The following is a 25334-nucleotide window of genomic DNA, read 5'->3' as shown; positions in this document are numbered from 1 at the left end:
TGTTATGTTTAACATACATGTTTAACATAACAGTCTGTTATGCTTTTGGTAAAACAATCAGGTAGGTGCTCCAACTTAACATAACAGTCTGTTATGCTTTTGGTAACATTTCCGCCTAAAACTAAAAGGATACCTACTCGCAAGCAGGACATTTTAACCAGGATCTTCAAACGTGTGTTCACCTGCAGGTCCAGTGAGGATACGTGTAAATACGTGTAAATCCCAAAATTAAATCAGTGGTTAAACTTGTTGCCGTTGTTTAAAAGCTGAACATTTCAGCAAAGCAATTCTCTCTCACTCGCTCATGCTCACATGCACTCAAACATAAGCAAAAGGTCTAATGCTGCAATTAGATTTACATCTTGTCCAACTCTCTTTTGTATACTAGGTGATGTGATTCAGGTGCTCTTGGATGAGATCCAAGGTTGCAAATAATTATAAAGCCTTTTATTATAAAGCCTCAAGGGAGTCTAAATCACGCTAAGTAGCTACTATTGCTGTGCTGTGTTCAAACAGCACTTAAAATATTTTGACAGCCAAAAGTGAAATTTGTGTCACTAATATTCTAGTCTGAGCTAATACTCTTCTGTTTGTGGACCTCCTTGGATGTGTCATTTGCTCTGCCAAGAAGAAGACAACAAAAAACTGAAATATTTGTAACCATCAATAAAAAGATAACCTTACAAAAAAACCAACAAAAAAAAACAACAAGAGTGCGCATTCACTTTGGATTTGTAGGCTAGGTAGTAATAAAAGAAACATCAAGTGTTGTCTAAGCAGGTTAACGACAAGAACCAAGCAAACACTAAGAGCATTCGAGTATCAGTCAAACAAAAGTGAAGACATGCAAAATGTTATAGATCGTAGAACAAGAAAGAAAAACCAACTGGGAGACACATTTCCCTTTGAGACTGGCACAATTTCCTGCAGAATAAATAATACTTTACATTCCAATATACAAACCTACCCATTCCCCACATATTCAACATTGACCAAATAAGCAGATGAAACTGAACAGCTGGTTGCTCCCACGGTCCAGTTTCTCAGAGTAGGTGTCGTACCTACAAAAAGATCCAACAGCAACAAATTGTGCCATCATTTGACCATTAATGAACCCCACAAATGCTGAAACTTTTTTTTTTTTTTTTTCCAAAAACAGACCAGAGGAATACAGTCAAACAGCTTTGATAGCCTGTAGTTCATGTAGCCCTTATTTCCTCTGTTTCTTGAAGATCTTGAAGGTGTGTTTCTTGCGGCTGGCAGTGGAATCTGTGTCTTCTCCTGTAGAGCCACTGTCCTCCTCCAGCGGGCTCTTCTTGGAGGACAGCTGCGGGATGCGGGTGCTGCCCTTTGCCCCCACGGCCCCCGTTTGCCCTCCTGTAGGTGACGGTGTGTCAGGTTCAGTGGAGTTGGGGCTGAGGGAGCGGGACGACTCTGACAGACTGTTGATCTCCAGGCTGGGCGACTGCTCCATGCCGTACACCGTCTTCATGAGTATGGGGCTGTCAGGCTCTGCAGGACTGACCTCGTGAATGCGGTTCCCTCCGTTGGGGGTTTGAGCGTGCGGTGAGATGGCATCATCTGCACGGCCGGACAGGCCGTGAATGAGAGCGGTGGGCTTCATTAGGTGGCCTTTGGAGCTGTAGGCAGACAGCCGGTCACCAACTTGGGAGAGGGACAGGGAGGAGTCGGAGTCGGAGCGATTTAGGTCCCTGTGGGGAAAAAAAGCCAAGTTAGAGGAAATGAGAAAAAAACAAATCCAAACAGTTAAAAGTTGAAGCCTTGCATGCTGGGGTGTCTACACTATGCCTGCAAAGCCATGGACACGCTGGGCACAGCCTGGACACTGGAACTCCACACTTGTTAGTTGAGCAGGCAAAGAACACCAGGAACACTGAGACATTGAGAAAGAGTAAATGCATACATCCTGTAATGCCTCATCAGGTGCAATGTTGTGAAAGCAAAATTAATAAAGAAAAATGAAAACTAGAAAAAGCATTACAAAATAAAATGGACTCTGTGAAAAAATGATGTACAGAAGAAGGTACCTACGTTATGATATGTGTTAAAAAATGAAATGACAGCAGGTGGTAAAAGAACTTCCACGCACATGCGATGTGTGTGGAGAATTGTAAAGAGACGGGTACCCAAAGCTGTCGCTGCACGAGGAGTGTGCTTTGGAGACATCTGAGAAGGTGAAATCAGGAATGGGGTCCATGGGCTGGAAAGAAGCATGATATATATGGGAGGAATGAGGGGCTACAGCGCCACCCACACAGCTGGGTAAGCAGGAGGAGGAGGACAAGGAAGACAGGGACTGAGGGTTTAGGTTGGAGGTACAGATGATGGAGGGGTGAGACACAGCCGAGGACAGAGGAGGCAGAGGGAGACACTCGAGCTGACCAAACGAGTGGCTGCGGGACTGTCTGAGGGTAGCCCTAGACCTGGGTGGGTATGGGGTTCCCTCTCCCTGCTGCCCCGCCAACAGGCAACTCTCTACCAACCTCTGGGAGCCCATGGCCAGCTGGGGGTCAATGTGGCGTTGGCGCAGGGACATCATACTGGGAGCTGTGGGCACAAAACAACAGCATTATCAACAACCACTCATAAAATAAAAGTCTGACGGACAAGGGGAGACCGACTGGGAGATCAGTGGAAAGATACTCAGGTGCTGGGAATCATTTCTCTTGACTTTAACGGACTTAAAACTTTACCAAATATTAAATATTATTATTCTCAAAGATAAATCCCATTTACTAATTTGCCTCTTTTGCCTATATACTACTGTAATGTGATAAAATCCCAACAGTCCTGTCTTATCTCTCCCCCTTACAGGGAAAAATATTAAATCAAACAAAAGGAAAACAGTGAAGGTGTTACCAACAAAGATATCTTGTTTAAATTAATAAGAGAAAAAAATACTGACAACTAATTAGCCCATTTACAATAAAAGTAAGTGACAAATCACTACGGGAAGAAAGCAGGGGTGCACTGGGTGGTGACAAGATTTAGAGGAGGGAGTAAATGTGGCAAGCAAGCAACTAAGGCGAGGTCAGGGGTGTTTTTAGATGGACGCAGCATGGAGTAGTTTTTCCCTTTCAGCTGTGTCCATCTGTGGCGTACTGTCCAATTAAAAAGTATTATAGCTCCGGGTGGCTTTGAGTCAAGGGAAGAGACAGGGATGTCAAACTGAGGACTGAACTGGGGCATGAATAAATGGCCAACCAGGATATTTCCACATGGGCTGACAGTCTGAACCGACGGACCACAGGTCACTGGCTCGCCGCTCCAACAGTCGGGTGCCATCTGTAGTTTGGCCAATGAGACAGCAGTGGAAGCCAAACGCCAGAGAGGTGGTGGAGGGAGAGAGGGGAGTGAGATAGGGGGTGCGATTAATGTTGAATAAAAGACTTACTCACTGCTGTCGGAAAAAGGACTCTGCAGTACAACTTTCACCTGCAGTTAGTCAAGCCCAAACCTAAAATATGTCAAGTTTTGCTGTAATAATACGTCAAATATAGAGCCCATAACGACATGGCTACAAAGCATGATGGCATCTGTATTTTGTTGGTTTTCTTGATGAGATAAAGATATGAGATGTGTTTACCCAAGAATTCTGCAATGAAAATAATCATAGTTTTTGTACATTATGATTTCATAAAAAATATTTAATGTGTTGTTTTTGTGTCTCATATTTAACCTCAATAAGAACTGAAATTGTTTCTTTTGGCTGCAGCTGTTTGTCCAAAAGCAGATTCAAAAAAGGTCTATAGCACATATTAGGACACAACCACTACAAATAGGTCAGCACAAAAACTTATTCTCATTAAGAAGTATATTTTTCTTGACAGTTCAATTTCCAGAGGAAAGTCACAGGAATCTTAAGTCTCCATTATCGACTGAGAGTCGCAAGTAAACACTTTTATCCAAAATGAGAACAAGCAACAGAAGGTATTCAACTGGAAATGTGCGTAAAAGAACAAGACAATTATGTGGATTTACATGGTACATATCATACAAATGTAAAACAACACTCATTCAATCACAGACATGTGTGACCCTCACTACTGTCATCACCAGCAAGGCCACAAGGACACATTCAGGTAAATGTAGCATTAAAGGTCCAAATTTTCATGTGGGCTGATTTTTGGATTTCCCCAGCACGGTCTTGGAGTGTTTAGGGGTTCGTTTGCTACTCCCCACAGAATGGCCGACAGATTCGGACGAACTCTTACATTGCAGAGTTCCAGGCACGATATCCTCGTCCAAGTCGTCCATGTCGTCAGACATGATGAAGTGCTGAGGTGTAGCTCTGCCGCCCGTGAAGCTGGCATCAAGGTTGAGGGCTGAGGCCAGAGAAGGAAGGCCTGGGTTGTTGACGATGGTAAAACCTGTGAGGATCTCTATCTGCTGCCAGCGATGAAGCCTCTCCCGCAGCGCAGCCGTCACCTCACCCAGGGCTTGTCTACGAAAGATGAGGAGAAAGTAGAAGAAGGATAAATAAGTCAAGAGGAAAAGTAACTTATTATCACTGCATGAAGATTGAAGTGTGAAATAAGTAAGCAAAGTCTAAAGCCCCATTAGGACTGGATTCATTTGTCTAGGGGAAGTGGGGTTATTTTTAATATTACCTGTGCTGGTCAGTGATTTTAATTCCATCTGAAAAAGTATGTGGGTAATTTTTCACCCCATGTGGAATATTTATATTTCACTCCTCCCCCTGTAATGTTAATCCAGTCTGAATGGGGCTTAAGTAACTTACTTTTTTACAAATGAAAATTCTGTTTTGGGTGGTTTTCATTTCATTATTCTACCATTACAATCTCTGACTTACTTTGCTGCCAGTATTTTGTGGTCCACATCATCCAGGGAGGAGCTGTGAGCCACATGGAAAGTCCCAAATAGAGTGTTTCTCTTTTTCTTTATCTTCTCCGCCTGTGAAAAATGACCAAACATTTTTCTTTGCTGTATTGACATTATCAACATACCATGTTAGGCTAGTCTCAAATCTTAGGTCTCTGGTGACTTTGTAGGATAGTTGCTTTGGAATATAATTCATAAATTATCGATATGTCCTGTGATGTGAAGTAATTACATGAACTCTTAAACAGCATGGCATTCCCCTTTAGGTTTTTACATGCTCACCCCTTCTTTGGCCACCAGGAGCTGCCGTTCAGCATTCTGCTTCTTGATGTTGTAGTACTGCACTTCCACCTCATGGGTGAGCTGCAGCCACTTCTGGAGAGACTCTGGTGGTGACCAGCTACTCCGTGACTCCAACTCCTTCTCTGCTTTCTTCAACGCCATACGCACCTGCAAGACAAATCAACACACCAACAAACTTTATATTATCTTGCAACACATTCTTGGCAAGGATCTTTTTTTTTTTTTTTGCATTTTCTGATTTTTTAAAAATAGGAAAATCGCAAAAGCTCTGAAATTTTGAAATCAATATGCAAGATTAGTATAATGAAAAGCTAATGTGCTATTTTAAAAAAATAATAATTTCATACTCATCAACAAAGACAGTTTGTAGAAAATAATGTTCTGAATTTCTGTAAACCGTCACAAGGTTTTACAACACACACATATAAAACACTGACATATCTCAATCCTACATACTCCAAAAGGCAAAGATAATTTAAAATCATGTTTATAGTTAAGGGCTGAAGGACCTCGACACTTGCCTCCTGACTGTAAGTAAGTGGTGACTGCCCTTGCCACAGACTACTGAACATGAAACTCAAAGTGTCATGCAACCACACTGAATCTCAGCGTTTATGAAAGAAATGAAAGAACCCCCCCCAAAAAAACAACCTGCGACAAAAGTATCTGAATTAGATCACTGTGATAGTCCTTCAAGCAAATATTCATGTGTTTTGCTTACTTGTGTGGGCTGTGCTCTGCTGTTCCTGCCAAATTCCTAATGGACAAAGACATCAGTGGGTGTATTTATACTATGGCCAGTGTGAATCTGATAGACCTAAACATACTGAGCAGTTGCCACCTTGGAAGTTCATAAAACACTATTCACTCAGTTTCAGTGCTTCTCATTTGTGCTGAACTGAAGATTTCTTTCAACTACAACCTCAACAAACATGTTATATCACACTTATCACTTAGCAAGTACCTGTTCTAGCTCTTCTTCAGCGTACTTTTGGCGACTCAGTTCATTCTCTGTGCCCTCACGCAGCTCCCTCAGTCGTTGGGCTTCCTGCTTGGCTGTGTTGATCTCATCCCTCAGCTTCTGCTCCAGGTTGACCTTCTCCACTTCTACCGTACGGTGCTCCTCCTGGGCGATCTGCAGCCTGCGAACAAGGAGAGGAACCAAGAGAAACAATTATCTTTATTTTTAGTTTGTCTTAGAAGCAAGTCATCAGTGGCTGCTTAATAAGGTCAAACAAAGAAACATAGTGTAGTAGGTACCAGTGTCGTTTTCTGTGGGAAGGCATGATGTGTAAGCATGTGAGAGCCACGTATGTGTGGAATGTAGGACTTGCATCAGCCATGCATCACCGGAAACAATGGCTAACATGTAGAAAGCAAAGGACCATGGTCAGCTGCTAGGCAGCTCACAATAAACTAACATCAGAGGGAGCAGAGCCAAGAATGGGAACAGCTGCCTGCGTGTAACTTTAGAACAGTACAGTGTTGTACCCAACGCTCCTGTAGTATCCAGAACATATGTGTTGATTTGTGTGTGGGATATTTTTAGTCCAGCCTCATAAAAAGTCAACTTTTAATAGAGGGGCTTGTCACCTGTGACATAATTATTTGTGCTTAAGACACACAACATTTTAAAATACTGTGATCTGTATAAAGACCTAATCTACAGCAAAGGAATTGTGATTAACAAGTATGCAGAAATAAAATATGAATTCTTAAACCAACAAATAAATGGTTTAATTTGATCTGTAAACCTAATATGAGACTGGGCACTCTGGGTGATAATACTCAAAATGGGCTTTTACCAGAATAGTCCCTCATCTGGCTAAGCAATTATAACAATGGAATTCCAAAGTGCCAATACAAAATATTGAGACTTATGACACAACAAAACTACAACAACGAAATCCTGTTTTTAGTCTCCAGACACTGAAGGGCAGGAAGCAGTACTATAGGGAGTCACTAGGGAGAGGCACTGTCCTCCTGTCAGGCAAAACACAACAGCAGAGAAGTGCAGAGAAATGAAAGGTGATCCAGAGAGCTAGCTATGGAAAATGTGGGTGGTGGGCAGTCCTGCTAATGCTTTCGACCCTGACCTCTGCCATTCTCTAGCTAAGATTTGAAAGCACTGGCAGAGCTACAATACGCAGGGAGAGGATGTCAAATGCTGTTTCAACTGACCTGCATTGCAGGGCTCACAGGATGCAGACACAATGTCTCAGCAGACTTTGCAGTAGAAGGTAAATAATACCCCACAAGTTTGTATACACTAATATTATTACATTTGTATTTATCTTATGTGCATAAATAACATTAATTTTGTGTGGAAAGAATAACTTATTAATTCACTTATTAATGCCTATCACATGCAATGTTGTTGTCCTTGTCGCCAGTCCTTTTCCAGGATGTCTGTCTGCACACCACTCCCCAATCCAAATGTGGGTGAATTAGCACTAGAGCTGACATGTTAAGCAGTCATGCTTAACACCATCTCCCACCAGTGAGGCGGAGGCTGGGTCAAACAGCGTTGTAAAAGGCACACAGGAAATCCAGCTCTAGTCAAAGCCTCCTCCCACTGTCTCCCAACAGGGAAGCCATGGCTGGGCCAGGCTACTTGATACCACCACAGGATCTGCTTGAAGGTATGGAAAGAGAGCAGCTGGCAGCAAAGATCAGGAGGAAAGGCAGGGCTACAGACAGAGGACATACCTCTCTCTCAACTCCACGTGTACTGTATGAGATGAAAGTCTGTTCATCAGTAGGGGATAGGCCAAAATCTTCTATCACGGTATTTGTAATTTTATATCACGGTAACTATATCACGATACAGTAATTATCTGTAAATTTAATTAAGAAATGATTAAAATAACCATGCTTCATGCTCTGCATTTAGAATTTCGCTCTCCTCCATATTTTCTTGTTAAAGTGTTACTTTTCTTCTTCGGCGGTGGTTGGCAAACCAGTTTAAAAGCCCTGATTTACGACATAGCCAAGCCTGCCCCGAATACATAGCAGAGAAACTGAGGGATAGCTCCCGTGAAGGAAAATGGTATTGCCAAATCTCTACCAGTGGACACATTTCTATCATCACATGGTATATACCGTAATATCGCCCCAACCCTACTTGTGAGTCACACTGACCTACAATATATTATAAGATCCCTTCCCACAGCCACAGCGTTTGGCTGTCCAGGCTGCAACACATATAGGGAAATCTGATTTAGAACAGTTCGATGCATAACAACACCAACTCTGAAATGTCTGAGAATCATAATTATCTGCTTTTGGCAGTAGATACATAGACTAGCCTGAATGATCTCTGCTTAACATTGCCTTTTGATTATCAATACACAAGATTAATACACAAGCTACTGCAAATCAAATGCAAGTCATTTTAAAATGATTACGCTTTATGAGACATATTCTACTTCATGAGAAACGGGCACAAGACAATTAGTTTGCTCATCCATTCTCCACCACAGATTAGATTTAAATGTGGTTGCATAACACTATTGGATTGCAGCAGATACTATACAGGTAACGCTGAAAGAATAGCCCTAACTTTGATATATGAGATGTAATGCGATGTCTGCACTGGTCAAGGTACCCTATGTAAAGCAGCACAGCACTGTCCCCAACAACTAACATGGTACTACAATCAGCTATGGTAAGTTTGGCTACCTACAGAACATGCTGAATCATGTCTGCACCTGTGGGAGGAGAATTAAGTATGAGCAATTAGCTTAGCAAGAAAGACATGTCAGAGCCCACATCAAAGTTGGCAGTGGCAGGTGTATTTTCACAACTGATCAAAGTATAAAGCCACAGAGGCAACACACAGACTGACCTGGCAGTCTATCAGAGGGACAGAGTTTGACCTCAATGGTTTGTCCCCAGTGGAGCAGTCAATGGCTCTTTTGGTTGGTATTCAGCCGGCAAATCCCACAAAAATACTTTCCACTCCCTTTTCGTACTGCACCTCATATATATCATATAAAATACGCACACACAGAAGTCATGGCCGACACATTACGGTGCAATAGGAAGGTGTTACTGTCCAGAAAATGAAGAATCCAAGGCTGACACAAACCCCAAACTCAGTTCAGTGGGTGAAACCTAAGTCTTTCAGTCTATTTGCTGTTCATTAGAGCATGTCGTCTCATGTGTCAAAAACATGCATCTCCTAAACAGCCAGCTGATACAAAGAGCAACTCATGTGGGTAATAAGGGTGGTAAAATAGGCTGAACGTTTTGATGCCTACAACAGCTCCCTGTCCCCAAGCATCAAGACAGGAATGTCATACAGTCATGTGGCAACGCCTGTCACTGTTCTTTACTCTGGCCAGTGAATGGGACCGAGCCCATGTCTGGTTTCTGAACAAACAAAACATGGTATCCCCAGAGGTTAAACACTTTCCATTTTGGCCACTCAATGAGCTCAGTGACACAACATGATGCCGCAACATGCTCACACTGACCACCAACTGTCACATTTTACAAAATGTATTTATTTTTTCTTTTAAAGTCCTAACCCTTTTCTAGGTGGAGTGGATGTAATGGTAACTTCATGACAGACCAGCAGGTGTACATACAAATTCCAATCAATAACAACCACACATCTATGACAACAATCCTCACACGCTGCCTTTCAATCATAAAAAAAATCTGCAACTTCAGATTTCAAAATGCAACTATGGTGAAGGCAGCTCACTTTTGAACAGTCACTTTTCATAGCCAGTAACCTGTTTTAATCAGAAATACTTACAATTGCAGATGCTAAACATCAGTAGCAAAACATCAAATATCATTTCATAGTGACTTTAGACAATTTGATGGCACTATCTGTGCACCTTGGTAATGCCTTATCCTTTAAAAAGTAAAAAAGCCTGACCTGTGTATGAGGTGAAGCCGAGTATCCTTTAAAGGAATAAGAGGAGACGGTACATGCTTAAAAGCACATTCTGAGCATTCCTTGAAGTATTAACAGGACCAAAATAGTTAGATTTGTCTCATAACTTTCAATGATACCGCAAATTGCTTACATGCATTTGGCTCTATTTAGGTACTTTATTTTAAAACATTTAACTTCAAAACATTTAACCATTAAGGCAGCAATGGCCTGATGCCTCTTAGGCCAGAATACAGCCGGTCAGCATGAAGTATCCCGTGTCACAACAGAAGTGATGCAATACTGCAGACACACAACATTCACAAGACTTGTTTAATAACTGCTAAACTGCAAGGTTCACAGAGGTCACCCATTCACATGTTTTTGGGCAAATCTATTATCAGCATAGTTTAATTTCCTACAGTGAAAGCAAAGCAAGATGCCGAGGAGGTAACCAGGTAACAAAGTGAGACTAGCCACCTAGCAGAGAAGTCATGACTGCTTGGATCCGCAATTTAAACTTTTGATCACTTCTTGAAGCTTATTGTACGATCACAGGTGAGGGCTAGAAAGAAAATTGTCTGTAAAACTGAGAATTAAGGCGTCTCTTCACCACATCATAGAGCAGCTCTTCCAGTCTCTCATTACCCAACAGTCTCTCACTTCCCATTTTAGAACTGTGTGGCTCTGTCCTGTACATGCAATCCTGTGAAAGTTATGACTGAGTTATGAAATATATATAGGATTCAAATTCTTAACAATCAAGCACATCTTATTTGTATAATACAATCCCAATGAGACAAGATTTCCAGCAGGCTGCCTCCTTTCAATGAATGCCTGCTTTAGCTAACACCAGAAGAAATAAACTTTTGTGAAATTAAACCTTAAAGAGCAGAGACACAATTTCACACACTAAGGCTTTATAACTAATGAGAGTGAGGCTGTTAGACCGTCATCTATTTATCAAACAAAAACAGAAGGCTGTTAGAGTCTGTCAGAATTATCTCAGTCGATAGTAATGAATTAATCAGTCTAAGTTCATAGCAGAATGTCGCAGTATTGGGGAAAAAAGAAAAAAATCTGATCTAAATGTTCGAGGCTAACCCCTCAATAAGTCAATGAGCTAGGGATGTGTGAGGAATAACTCACTGCAAATGCAAGACATGTAAGACGTTGCCAATCCAACACTGGCTGATGTTAGTATTTAGATTGATAATTATTATTCATCAAAATACTCTTGAGTTAGAGTTAGTTTGAAGTCAGTTTACAGTAGTGTTTGTGATCTAGACTTGATCGAAACAACAGAAAGCTGTGCCGCATTTAATACTGTGTTTTATGTGGAAATATGAAACGAATGGTATGTGTGCACAACACAGTACTTAGAGTATAGTAGAGATTATAACTTTATAGAGTATAACACCGTTTATTGTGTGGGTGGTGGGAAAAACCCTCACTTCTGTTGTAGGTCATGCAGACTCTGTTCAGCTCTCTGCAGGCCCTCCAGGTCTTTCATCATCTTCTTCATGTGGTCCTTAGAGTAGCGGTTCTGGATGTAGGCAAACCAGCAGCCACCCATTCCTATGACTATTGACACTACCAGCATGAAGTCCTTCAAGTGGTTATGCCTATTCACTGATACAAAGAGAAAAAAAAAGAAGATAGTTACATTTTAGCAAGGTAATAAACATCAAAATTATCAAGATAAACCAATAGATAATGCAGCCAGGCAATATATATCAAGATCACAAGATAAAGCTGCCTAACAACTAGCAACCTTCACAAGGATGTGGTGTGAAGCTTGTGCTTGAACGTGGCCTAGTCATACTGCAAGTTTTGTGACCCAAATAGGAAAGTCAGTAGCACAAGTTCAGGTTGCGGTGAGAGGGGCCTAGTGCAAAAGACCACGACAAAGCCAGCTTAACACAGCCTATTTCAGTCTGGTAACCGCTGCAAATAAACATGCACAGAAAAGCAAACAATGGCAACTATAACATGTTGGTACACATGAGGAGCTATGAATCAAGTCCTAGATGCCATTCCTCTGAATAAGTGTGAGTCATGTTGTCATTGAAAGGGATTCATAGCTATTAAAAGTCACAGCGACTAGAAAGCAGCTATCCCATTTGTAAGAAGCCTTTGATTAGATTCAGATCAACTTTCAAGTAAGGAGAATGTTTACAAAAGGCCTTCATCTTAAAATTAAACCCAGAATCACGATTGGGTTTAATACAGTCTATTTGTAATTTGATGAGTCAGAAGAGCATTCTCATGCAGCAATTGACACACATCTTAAATTTAAGCCTTGCAAGCTACACGACGAGGCACAGTTTTTCTTGCAAAACCTGCAACAGGGTGTGCGGGAAAGAGATGTCAAAAACATGAGTTGTACTTCCTGGAGTGAGACAAAAAGGAAGTACAATTAGGAGAAAAAGACAGGCTTGTTTGTCTTTAGATGATCAAAGTGACATGCCACCTAAAACATTGTTCTTTCAATACATGATGAATCCAAATTTCACCTCACAGCACACATCTCTCTCCACATGAACCCTATGTATAATGAAAGGCACATCACCTAGTCTCTAGCTTGTGATGAATAATGTTTCAGGAGGTTTGTGTATATTCCTGTAGACTTGCATATAAAGTCCAGAACAAACACAGGTTCATCAGAGTCAAGGAACTTGGAGGAGCTGTTCCTGCTATTGTGTCACAGTATGTACCAGAAGTGAGAAACAGAAAATCTACAGGACAGCTGTAAACCACTGCTCCTTTCTCTAATAAATAAGTACAATAACTAGGCATGAGCTACATTGGATAGGCCGATATATCCAGATCATTACCTCTTAACCACCAAGAGCACAACTCCCCAAAACTAGGTCACAATATTTAACTGAAATGCATATGTGCTAAATTTGTCTTGGGTTTGCATTGTGACAGAGAGCAGAAGGAAACACTGTGCATTATCTTTGAGATAATATCAAATAATTTGCTGTTCTCCTGGTTCTATTTACTGCTCTGGTACAAACAGGAAACATGGTTTGCCTTCTGTCATCACCCCATCTATGTAATCTGCTACTTACATACAGTCAACACTACATCCACTGCCTTTCAACACCACCAAGTGAGCATAAAGTGACATTTAATTAACCACAAACTGGAAATAGCTGGACCCAAATGAGCTTGGGTTAATTATTGCACAACTGTCCACTCGAATAGGATCAACCCATTGTGAGATGTGTCTTAAAATGCTGCTGCTATATACAGTCAGTCAGTTTGACTATTAGTGGGACCCCAGGCTGTGAGAGGCTGTCAAAGCCAGACAGCGCTTGCCAATGTCTTCCTTCAGGTGTGGCTAACGAAACTCATCCACAATGACACATGCCAGACACAGACCACTACACACTTCTTTCCAATGCAAATGCCTCTTTTCTGTGTAGCGTTACATTTACATTTTCTCTTCTTGCTTCACTAATGATTGCATATATCTGCATTCATTAGCACTCCTCTTCCAAATATACAACCTTCCACTTCACGTTTTATCCATCTTAGTTGTTCTCTAGTAAAAAAAGGATCCAACTTCAAGGCTAGGGAACTCTCTGCACACCACTAATGTCTTATGTGAGCTCTATAGATTCATATTTTTAACAACACCAAGTCCAAAATTTTTCTGATTCTCTGAGCTAGCTTATCAATACAAAATGTCAGAATTAAGCTGTCACACTGTAATTAAGATTTTAACAACACACGTGTTTTAAAAGAAAAAAAAATCTGGCAGTCATTCTGGGAACATGTTTTTCCCAATGTCAACACAGATTATGTAAAAACATTTTTTATAAAGTACTGCCAAGATGTATAACAGCTGAGACACACCCCAACCATTGTGATGTTACGAGAGAAAAAAAGCCTGAAGGTTTACAATCTGTAGTTATAGAACTGGAGCAGCGATACTGGAGAAGGAGAGGGAGAGGATGAGTGGTGTATTTGTCTATTTGTCTCAGTACGCAGAGAGGTGTGTCTGGAATACAGAGCAGTGTGATCTAACCCTCAGCTCACTTCCTCAATCCCTTAAACCGATACAGGTGGTAATAGGATTTCCCCTACATATCAAAGGTGAGCTAACTGTGAGTAAATCAGTCAGTAGAGTAATAAGTGACTAAATAAAATAAAGCAAACAAAATCTGACCACAACACACCACTGCTGATGAAAAATGAGAGTGTAGCAGACTACAATGGTCAGGATGTTAGTAATGGTGGTGGCTACACTTCCTACAGAGGTTTCACAGAAACATTTTTTCAATTCAAGGGTGTTACAGGTTTTGATTTTGTCATTTGGATGTTTTATGCCTCTCTGATGACCAGTTTTATACCGGATAGGCAAAATGATCTGAGCAAGTCAAAAACTTCCAACACAGTATCTCAATGAAAATAGTGCAAGAAACTACAGTGTGTGACACATCTTTTAGCACCCAGGTAAGTCGAGCATTTCAGTCTAGTAACAATATTGGGATGTCCTTTGAACAACAATCCCATTGCCTAACTTTCTACCAAATTTGACTGAATTCTGTTGACAGGTTTTTGAGATATCCTGCTTATCAAATGGACAAAAAAAATGGGACTGAAATCTAAACCTCCATGAAGATGTAATGAAACAGAACCCTGCTTCTCATCGTTAGTCAGGGTTCTGAAGTCTCTAGAACAAATTACTGATGTTGTATGAATCAGAGTACAGGAATTAAAAAAGAAGAATGTCACATACTCAGGGGCGCTCCAAACAGTACAGTGTCCAAAGATTTGAGTTGCAACTTTTGTACATGGCTGCGATCCAGGATCTTCAGAATAGAGAGTGTCAGAGTGGTGTTCTTCACAGCGAACCTGAGAGAGAGCAGACACGCAGTCATTTTGCAAGAACAAGGAAGGAAGAGCAAAGGGTGTAATCATTTTGAGCCATGCGTAATGTGACCCCTTACCAAATCCATCTAAATCCAACCAATCAGATTTAAAACACTGATGGTTATTAGATACCCTAATTTTGACAAATGTACAGACTGGAGCCCTTTTAATGAAGCCAAATAAAAAAGTGGGCAATAAAAATAAATGTAATAACTGACTGATCAGAATAGGGAATGTAATTACTTAAAAAGAGGGTAATGTAAATGGTTTTTAAATTGCTGACACTGAAGAATTTGTATCAAGTCAATTATTTGTATCGGCATCATTCCTGCATTGTGCATCACTGCTGTCATGAGTAAGCCCTGCAGCTTCAATCTTCTCACTTTCATTGAAGCACTCAATTTTTATTTCTGAGAATAAAAAATTCTTACCAGCCTTATGTAAACCACAACGTATTTGTGGTAAATCTACAGAGGCACATTTTTCATAGATCTAGTACAGTTTATAATTTGGAGAAGTTAGAAAAAGTTGATACAAGCCGAGAAATCCCTTACCTTGGCATGGCAGTTCCATTAAAATTCATCTTGCGAAATGCATCCACATATTGTGGCAGTTCCACATACGTGATGAGCCATTCCACCACTTCATCCACTGTCCAATTATACACTGAGGGGAAAAGGAAAACAAAAACATATAGTTAGAGCGCTCATCGATTCTCATCCATCTAATACCTGCAGAATTCATTACTAACGAGGCTACAATACATCTCTATCACATTTGGTGCAGTCAGAAAGAAATCAGCTGACCTCTCAGTCCAGTTCATCATGTGTTTCACTTGTTTAATAACAGACTGAAGGCAAAAAGCCCTGGAAACCAGCAAGAATTGAAGATGGCTGCAATACCGGCCCAGCAGAACATCACCAGGAAGATACCAAATGTCTGCTGACGTCTATGGGTCATAGACTTTAAGCAGTCAATGATTACAAAACAATCTGCAACCAAATATTACATATGATAACTGTCACTAAGGTTATGTTAACTGGTACAAATATTGTCTTTCTACCTACAATGTTCATTTAAAATAGATGTAAACACCTTAGAATTAAAGCTGAGAGTCAGCACTAAGCTCACAGATATTGTTTGATTTTAAACCCAGTGTACAGAGCCAAAACAACAATGTGTCACTATCATAACACTTTTTAACTGCACTGTATATACAGCTTGACACGAGACATATTATATGACCATGTGCAGTCTGAATGATCTATGAGGCATCCTATAGCATAGTATACATTGGATTGCCCACAGTAATAACTAGGGAAGGAAAATCCACACCCCAGCTCCTGGCAGACAGTCCACAGTGTGGGCTATCTGTGTTAATATGTTGCTCTCTTAAACAAAAAACCCAGTTTCCTGGCTCAAAACCTCTAGAGCCCTGTCAAGAATCTGCAATGCAGGGTAAGGGTTAGAATGATGAGCAAAAAAGGGGAGAAATGCAGCCAGAGCAAAGGGTGTGAAGAGACATGCCAGATACAGCACAGCATATGAAGAGGGCTCTCAAACATTACACGATAGCCGAGCCACACAGATAGGCAGAAGGAGGTGAGAGTGCGGATCTGAATTCTGTGCTGACAGATTCAATGATGTCCGCTCTGCCCCTGGCTGGAGCTGATAAGTAGACTGCACTTTGCTTGACAAGCCATCTGATCAAATGCTCTGCTCTTTTGTTGGGTGAGTAAGAAGGTCAAGCAGGGTAACGTGTGACCCATACTGTCCGTCACATGGAAAAACATTAACTCTAATTTACTAGCTATTTAAAACACTGCTGGCCTTCAGGGGGGGGAAATGATGCCTCAAAGCAGTACCTTCAGAGCCCTTCCATGCATTCCACAAGTCCTCCACACTGATGAACTGGTCATCCCCATGGAAGGTGTTATGTTTGGCCTTAGGGTCATGGTAATTTAGATCTTCTCTCAGGAACTGCAGGATGACAAGGATGTTTGTAGTGGTTACAAAGAATCTTGTACAAGTGTTAAATACACAAAAGTAGTTACAACAGTTAAGGCCTCAAATCTTACAACTTGTCTTTTTGTCTTCATTGCTGACTCAGTCTCAGCATACAGAACTTTAGTTAGCTTAGTTCGAACAATGCTGCAATGTCGAATTTAAATGTACCACTGAGTGTAATGTTTTGGTTTTCCTTTCACCTAATTCAGGAATTAAATATCACATCACAGCAAATGCCCACACACTAAACAACACAGACAGTCCATCTGGGTGGGGCTGATTGCATAAAATGTATGAATAGGTGGAGGACTAATGTAGAAATTTGCTGTTGAGAGGTTTGGATTTATTGTGAGCACTGTGACCTGTTTCAGTACTGCGGTCTTTATAACCCCCATAAAAAGAAGTAAATGCAATTCTTGTGGCATTTGTGTGTATTTGCCCCACTCACTGTGAAAGGAACATAACACACTATAAATATGTCAACCATACATGACTTGAAAAGGTTTTCAACTATTTAGTGGTCTGGAGCAGCACAGAACTTCGTCCTCACTCGTGTTAATAGTTACTCTACATTAAAATACAAACGTGTAACTAAAAGAGGTGAGAAGATCTAATAGGATAAGTTTGTGACACTAAACAATGCAAACATCTACAATGTTTCTAGAATCTGGACGCCACACTTTGCTCTGATACATTATTGCAAAAACACAATTGTCAAACACAAACACTGTCAAACTAATCACAAAGGCAGCACTCTGTAAAATCATTGGAAATCTGAGTGTAACTTTTTTGATATTGTCATAATTGGTGAATGGGGACCCCTTCAAAAAAGGGGCCCATTCACCATAGAAAAGTGCACTGCCTTTGCAATTTTTAGACCAACCACTTGTAGCTTATGTTTTGTTAGCTGGTGACCGTCAATTTCTAAGGCTTTGATTTGACCAGCCAAACAAAATGAAATTTCCTAAACTAAAATAATAGAATTTTCTTAATTGTTAAAGGTCCCCTATTGTATAAAGTGAGATTTCCAGGTCTTGTTTGATTATAAAGCAGGTCTAGGTGCTGAAATGAGCATAATGTGGGACCTTTAAGGGTAATAGAAACAACAAAAAAAGACTCGAGACTTGAAAACAAGAACCCTGCATGTTGTACACAAGACACCGTGGCACACAGTAAATGGCAGAGTACCAAAATTTATGGCACGCTGAATTCCACCCTCGCCCCCAATGAAGTGGCACTGGTCAACTACTGGCCAATGGAACCACGCTACTGGTTGCCCACTGTATTGTAGGCTAACTCAGCCACCAGGTTTTTAAAAACAACTTGCACTCCCACAAAGGTCAACTCATGCAACATGGGTGGAAGACAGTAATAAGTCATGATGCCTTTCTTTCTTGAAAGATTCATGTGGGAGGATTTTACTACAGGGTAGAGAGATGGTCTTTACTGCAGGTGAAATATCATGCTCCTGAAAACACACTCATTAGCAAATTAGCAGGACCTCTATAATGTGGGCAAGGACCAAAGCTTATTCTTAAAAACCAGATGCAGTGAAGATACTTTGATCTTGGTCATAAAGAAATCAACTATCCTCTTTATTTAATCACTGTATGATAACAGGAACCCGGACTACTGTCTTGAAGTGCTCTTAATCATTTTGAGCTTTCTATTTCTCGGCTCAAAGCCACTACAGATGTGAGTGCTCACTGTACTGCACTTGATTCTTTGCCTTGGGGATATTTGCATGCCAAGTGCCTCTTCTAAAACCAGAGACGGCTGCAGTGGGGACGTTGCCTGCTTTGGTCTGGCCTTAACCACATGCCACAGACTGAATCAAACATAAATGAGGCCCCAGAGGAGGCCTCCTCAAGGCCACAACATGTAGTTTAGACTTAAGCTCCGGATGTAAGCTAAATGGACTACAGCCAGTGTCTTTAAGGCACCAGTGATGTATGAGAAGCAACAGACTTGACTTCTGATGAGCATTATACAGCTGTTTAAACTGTGCTTTCATTATGCTTCACTGTATTGAAAAGAAAGGCAGCCAACACTATTCTTAACACATAGACTGATTTAAGGTACACTAATACCCTTTGTTACAATGTGTTTGAACAAATGTGCCAAGATCAATGTCTGTAACGTGCATGATAGTTACAACAGGGCTTAATGTGAATTTGGTTAATTATTTGTCAAAAACTTCAGTCAAAAGGGCACTAGAGTGCAAACAGGACAAATCCTCCAGTTACTCAGAGTAAGTTAAAGACATTACAGGGCTATGATTAACTGACCATCTTAGCAGCAAATCCTATGACAAGTCAGATGACAGAGGATTACAATAGTGATACCTGTAAGCCTCTTTAGACTGAATGACCACCTCTGTGACTAGACAAACCAAAAAACCTTCGACAGAGCATCAACTCAGGTCGATGAGGACTGTTTAGGCTGTTACTTACGCCGTCTGTCTCGGCCACGTCTACATTGCCGTTTGCGTCATCATCCATCTGCTTGTGGATACTACGGATAGCCTCGTAGCTGAGAAAGCCGTTCTCATCCTTGCATAGTGGCTCATCGATGCGACAAAAATCTGGTGGAGAAACAGAGTCATATCAAGATGGTGTTAAGAGACAACTTTGAAACTCATTATATTCACGTCTTCTGCTACGACTACTACCAAAACAACAACAAAGATGACTAAAGAAATCAAAAGAATCAATCAAATTTCTTAATTCACTGTTCAGAAGGGTTAGACAGCCTAAGATTAAATTATAAGATTAAAAAAAACAAAAATATATACCAGGTTGAGAATGAATGAAACAAAATTTCTTTACAAAATATTTTGGTTTCATTTTAGTTATTTTGACTCTTGAAAACACCAAAAACTTAAAAGGCTCCAAAGCCTTTAATACTTTTTGTAGTTTATTTCAGTATCATACTTGCTCTGTCATCCAGAGTCTCGAAACAACCAAAACAGCAACCAAATCTTAAAAGCGAGCAGTACTGTACCGACAATTTGAACGGATACTGTTCAAAAGATGTTTGAAGGAAATCCTAGTCATGGTTCCTCCTGTTGCTATGTGATAAGACAAAAAAGTATAGTATGCTGAAGTTTGTATTGCTAGATTCCAGCACCATACGTGGAATTTTAACAATGTCAGGAATATCTACTCGCAACAGTCAACCCTGTAAAGACAGGTGATTTAAAAAAGTTACTCAAGTACTCATTTTTGCTTAATGCAACAATAGCTCTCTAAACTTCCCCAGTTGGGTTTTCCTCACTCACCCTCTCTCTCTTGCTCAGATAACTGAACTGCAAAATTCCTTAGCTGAAGACAAAGCCTTGTTTATGTAAGGCCTTTCACTCAATGCGGGGATGTTACCAAGAAGCCAGATACCATGACTGTCAGACCTACTGTGTTGACCATAAACAGCCCATGTCACATGGCAAATCGGTTTTTAATAATAATGGGCTTCCAACTTGTTTTCATCAATCATCAATTTGGATTTCACAGTTCTATTTAATGTCAGAAACTTGGGTTTGTTAGTTTAAATGATGTTTATGTACAAATGTATTCAGCATTTTGACGGTCAGGCCTCAATAATGTGTGAGGATTTCAGTGTAGGGCTACACAATGAACTGTAGATGAATCAGAAATGTATGTTTCCATGATAAATTATCATGTAATTTAGCAATCTGCAAGTTATCTAGTGAAGCCTGTCTGCCCTCTGTGTTCCCTCTCCTTCCTGAGGGATTAGAAATCCTCTGCCATCAGAGATAATGCCGCCACTCCCACTAAGAGGAAACCTTTTTTGGCTGTACTGCACACAGGAGTTGTGTGAAAGGGCATGACAGGCTACCTGTAATGTTCAAATGTGAATTTTAATGTAAAGCAACATGGTTGAAGTGAATTCAGAAGAATACTGCCCCTGAAACCTTGTGTAAGTGTATGTTTTATTTAGTTAATTTTAAATCTGTCTTATATAACCTTTATGTTCTATGTGCTGTTGCAATCTTAGCCCAGACACTCTCTTAAATTTGAGATTTTCAATCTCAGTGAGGCCTTTTCCAGGTTAAATTAAGTTATATAAGAAGCATATGTCAAACACAGTATGCTTTATTGTGTATTTCATTGCATTATACTCACAAAAGAGGAATGTGACGGTGAGGGTTAAGGGGAAGGCTGGCCTTGTGCTTCCTAAACTCTGTCCTTAACAACCAGAGTGTGTTGCAACATAAAAATTTGTATCAAACCTTTCTAATCACAATACCACAGTTTTATTCAATAAAATGCTTTATTCTAGTTTATTCTGGTTTGCTAGTAGAGAGGTATTTTTTGGTTTAACACTTGATGAAATGAATTGCCAGACATTGTTTCCATGTTGCCTGCATCATCCCCACAACAATATAGTGTGGGAGTATGCAAAATCAAACTCACTTCTCCTTTCATAAATGGCCAAGCTCAGGTTCATATATCTCAATTGATACTGCTTCATCATTAATTACCGTCACCCACACAATAGTGTATAATCAACTGCAGGCAGTTGGTTTGAGTCGTGCTGGCATTTCCAGAGTAATGCCCCCTCCCACTGATCAACGTATCATACCAATCCACGTTTTCTTTATTCCCAGAACGACATGTTATGACTGGTTTCGCTTAGCAGTTAGAGAGAGAAAACAGAAAGTAAACCATGTCACGGATTAATCTCTGCAACGGTCACGTCACTTTGTCCATGAATGTGTGTCTGTCAAAGGTTTTGTAGTTGGCAAATTGTCCCTTATATATCTACACAAAACCACTAAAGTAGAACTAGGAAGGCTGGATGCACAACATGAACTTCGGCGTAGTGAAAAGTGAAGTTTTGAGCCACAGCGTGCAAGCATTCAGCTTCGGAAAACCTGCAAAGCCACATACCAAAAATGCGATAACTCTCTCACACTCTCCATTTTAAACAAAGGATGACAGTTTCCCTAGTGAAAACCTACCACCTGCAACACTCTCATACACCCAACCTGGCCCACTTTCTCATTTGGCTTGCAAACCTCCGGAGACACAAGATAAGATATTTACATACCAGTCAGCCTGCCTTTTTTAAGAGCTCACGTTACGCAACTCATTCTGTGTGCTCGCATGTAGATGAAAAACACACTCCATAACTGCAGCAGTTAAAGTCCTATTGCCATTCAGAATACCTGTCAAGCTTTAAAACCCACTGTCAAGAACAAATTCTTTCCCACACTGTGGCCTCTTGGGACTGTTGGCACACATCAGAAAAAATGTGCTTCAAATGCAAAATGTGTATGAGTGAGTAACTTGGACAATGCCTCAACAGTTCCTGTTTAACCACATTGTTCATCTGTAGTTTCAACAAGCAAGTTTGTAGTACTGGGTCTTGGTCCAGTTTTAAGTATAATATAGTAGTAGTTTACAGTGGATAAATTCAAGTTAAATATTTTAAAATGTAAACAGATTCTTACACTCGTACACTTTAAAAAAACCCTGAGTCATTGTATGTCATACATACTACTGGCTCATACTTATCTCAAGTAGATTCAGGTTTCAAAGTCTACAGTCTGTTTTATTGACTCAAGATACGCTTGACAGATGCAACCACTGTCATCACTTGTGTGAAATTACTTCATGGATTGAGGCAAGATATTACAATCACTCAACATGTTTATGTTTTAAATTAAACCTTCAATTAAAAAGGATAAAACTAGTAGTGCAGTAAGTCACTGCAGGAATATGCTATTATGAGATGCCCACATTGCCTTCATCATGAGAGTCTACATATTAGGTTACGTAGTGAAGAATTTTGGCGACACACATGATAAGAAGTGCAAATCCAAGATGCGAATGTCTACATAATATCATTATGTAGTCCTCTATAGTACTGCACATTCAGTAATTCAATGGTTGCGTAGAAGTGTGCTAAGCCAGTTTTTTTTAATACCACATATACAATGTATTTATCCTAATTAACGATTTATAGGAAATAATTTAACATCTAGATTACTACTAACTGATTCAGAAACTACTTAACCCTCTGCTCATTCGCTCTACTAACCATTAGATCAATTACCTCCTTTTTGACTAGCCGGCTTGATCTGAGTTGGAGGACAGGGCTTAATGGAGAATGTCAGCTGGACTATTCTCAGCATGGCTACATATAGTGCCTGCACTATCACAGAGATATGGCACGAACACTAATACTGTAACTGCCAATCTATAGAGCATGAATAGAAACAGACTTTTAAAATGCTACAACAAATGAATGCCATGATTGATTACTCACCTGACACCCCATTTTCAACAATCTGACTATCTGGTGTAGGTGAACTTGGTTTTTCAGTCCAACTTTCGCCAACCAGACACAAGCAAAATATCCACAAGGTCACCAATTTGTTGAACTCCATGGCTGGTGTATGCTGGAAAAAAAGAGAACAGAGTCCCTTGAAAATTCTGATATTCTAATATAGCATAACGAATTTGCAGTATTTCTAGGTTAATCAATTAAACGCTGCTCATAATTAAAACAATGTGGTTATTTTGTCTCTTAGAACACATGACATCTTAGCAAGGACAGGAAACTGCATTAATCGCCTTAGAGCACACCAAGAAATACGGTTAGTTACATAAAGATCCCCTGCAGCAACTGCAGACACATGCTATCACTTCTCAAGTGTGCCTCTTCTTCCTGAATGAATGAACGTAACGTTACACAGTCGTTAGCTTGCGAATACCTGGCTTTAGCTAAGGAATCCTTTAAACCCTGATTTTGTCAGTTTAGCTGTGCTTCTGGGCTCTTGGCGGCATGTTTGCAAACACAAATCACTTCAGGGAGAAAAATAATAAGATTATGAAAAGTAACAGAAGCCTGGTCCGTCTGCGTCTGGTGACTAGATGGCTGACAAGCCCCGACTAGCTAGCAAAGCACCTCGGCTAACTAGGAAATGAAGTGAAATATCCAACAAAGGGGGAGTAACATTACCGAGCACTCGCACTAACGCTTCCGTGTTTGTTCGGTTTATGTCGGTGTCGACACGCATTTTCTACAGACGCACGTTAGCCACAGTTGACGTTTAACGTTAGCTAACCACAAGACACTGCAAGTCACACAAGGGACGTTAATAAAGAGCAACTATAGTTTTAGCTAGGCTAGATGGCAATGTTACTACTGTAACAATGTAATGCTGAATCATAAAAACTAAAGTTACCTGTCATGTATTAGAGCCAGCAGATCTGTAGTTTCAGCTCTGTGTTGACATTGCAGCAGACGCCTGGTCGCCTGGAGTAGAAGCACAGCGAACTCGCCCTCCTGTCAGAAAAAGGTCTCGGTCTTTCCTCCGACCGAGACTGAACCGAAAAAGCCGCAGAATGTGGACAGAGGGTGGGCTTGTCTTCCTCTACACCACGGTGTCCCTGGTTGTCATCAGCAAGTGTCGCCGCCTAACGTGTGGAAGGTATACTGGATGTCTCGTCGAATAAATTTGACGCTAAACAAATTGCTAGAGTGTGCCATCTAGTGGATTGATTCAGCCATTACACCGGCACACAAGGGCTTGTAGATATGTTAAAGGACAATTACGCCAATGTCCTTCCCTCTACAGTATGTGCCTATCATTAGGGCCCGGAAAAAGTTTTAACACGTCAAAGAGGGAAAAGCACAGGTGTGAATAATAAAATGAATGCTGGCTTAATCACATTTAGCTGCTTGAGTTTCAGGGTCCTGGTATTGTGCACGCTGTCTCCCTGTCACACTGTCATGGCTTACCGGGACACTTGAATTGAACACAGCCATCGTTAATATTATTAATGTTTCCCACAATCACAAGTGTCTGCTGTGAAAATGGTCTATCAAATATGTTGTTTATTGACTTTTAGTGACTTTTATCACCTTGTGACAAAGTAGTCAGATTGAGATAGCGTTTAACATAATCCCGCTGTAAGTAAATTGTAATGAAAAACTAACAAATTAGTCGTTGAAGGTTTTGTTTGATTTATTTGAAGAGTTTTGTTTGATCTAAAATAATCAAATTGTTAAGGCAATAAACTGTTGCCCACATTTGACCATATTGTAATATACAGTATATCTATAACAGGAAAGTATTCCTACTGATAAAGCAACTATGTCGACCAACCTTATGTCTTACATACTTTACAGTCGTCTGTACTCTCTGTGTTGGAGGATGTTTCCATTCATTTCTAGACCTAAACACATCATAAGCTTAATGTACACTAGCAAGTGGAACTGCAGGAAGTAAAAATACTGTTTTCTGGGTTTTGTTGTTACAAGTCAAGGTCCTTGTGGCCAAAATGAGACTTCTTGCTGGTGCTTGGCCAGTACTTGCATCATCAGGGTCGGATTTCAGGGGGGAGTATGAAAAGAG

The 25334-nt window shown here is 40.5% G+C and overlaps 1 protein-coding gene across 3 annotated transcripts; it reads right to left on the bottom strand.

Moving 5' to 3' along the window:
- Positions 1-909: 909 nt before the first annotated feature.
- stim1a (stromal interaction molecule 1a) lies at positions 910-24305 on the bottom strand. 3 transcript variants are annotated; one of them, XM_070905342.1, is made up of 14 exons: positions 24162-24305; positions 23240-23372; positions 19402-19532; positions 16807-16921; positions 15496-15607; positions 14808-14923; positions 11509-11686; positions 6131-6308; positions 5888-5923; positions 5146-5313; positions 4835-4935; positions 4236-4465; positions 2505-2568; positions 910-1712 (listed from the first exon to the last, which is right to left on the bottom strand). In XM_070905342.1, the coding sequence occupies exons 2-14, from the start codon at positions 23358-23360 to the stop codon at positions 1211-1213; spliced, it is 2052 nt and encodes a 683-aa protein (XP_070761443.1). In that variant the 5' UTR covers positions 23361-23372; positions 24162-24305; the 3' UTR covers positions 910-1210. The 3 variants fall into 3 exon arrangements, with proteins under 3 accessions (XP_070761443.1, XP_070761441.1, XP_070761444.1); XM_070905340.1 differs by lacking the exon at positions 5888-5923 and adding an exon at positions 3226-3306 and having other exon boundaries at positions 2148-2568; XM_070905343.1 differs by lacking the exon at positions 5888-5923.
- Between the last annotated feature and the right edge of the window lie 1029 nt (positions 24306-25334).

The sequence above is a fragment of the Enoplosus armatus genome, chromosome 5 (genome assembly GCF_043641665.1).
Source record: "Enoplosus armatus isolate fEnoArm2 chromosome 5, fEnoArm2.hap1, whole genome shotgun sequence".
Classification (NCBI taxonomy): Eukaryota; Metazoa; Chordata; class Actinopteri; order Centrarchiformes; family Enoplosidae; genus Enoplosus; species Enoplosus armatus.
This window is presented reverse-complemented; position numbering and strand designations above follow the sequence as displayed.

Coding starts and splice junctions, on each gene's coding strand:
- stim1a (XM_070905340.1), bottom strand. CDS start 23,360: ATGGAGTTCAACAAATTGGTGACCTTGTGGATATTTTGCTTGTGTCTG. Junction 11,687..14,807: donor ACTGTTTGGAGCGCCCCTGA/GTATGTGACATT, acceptor TCTTTGTATCAG/TGAATAGGCATAACCACTTG. Junction 6,309..11,508: donor CTGCATGACCTACAACAGAA/GTGAGGGTTTTT, acceptor CCTTGTTCGCAG/GCTGCAGATCGCCCAGGAGG.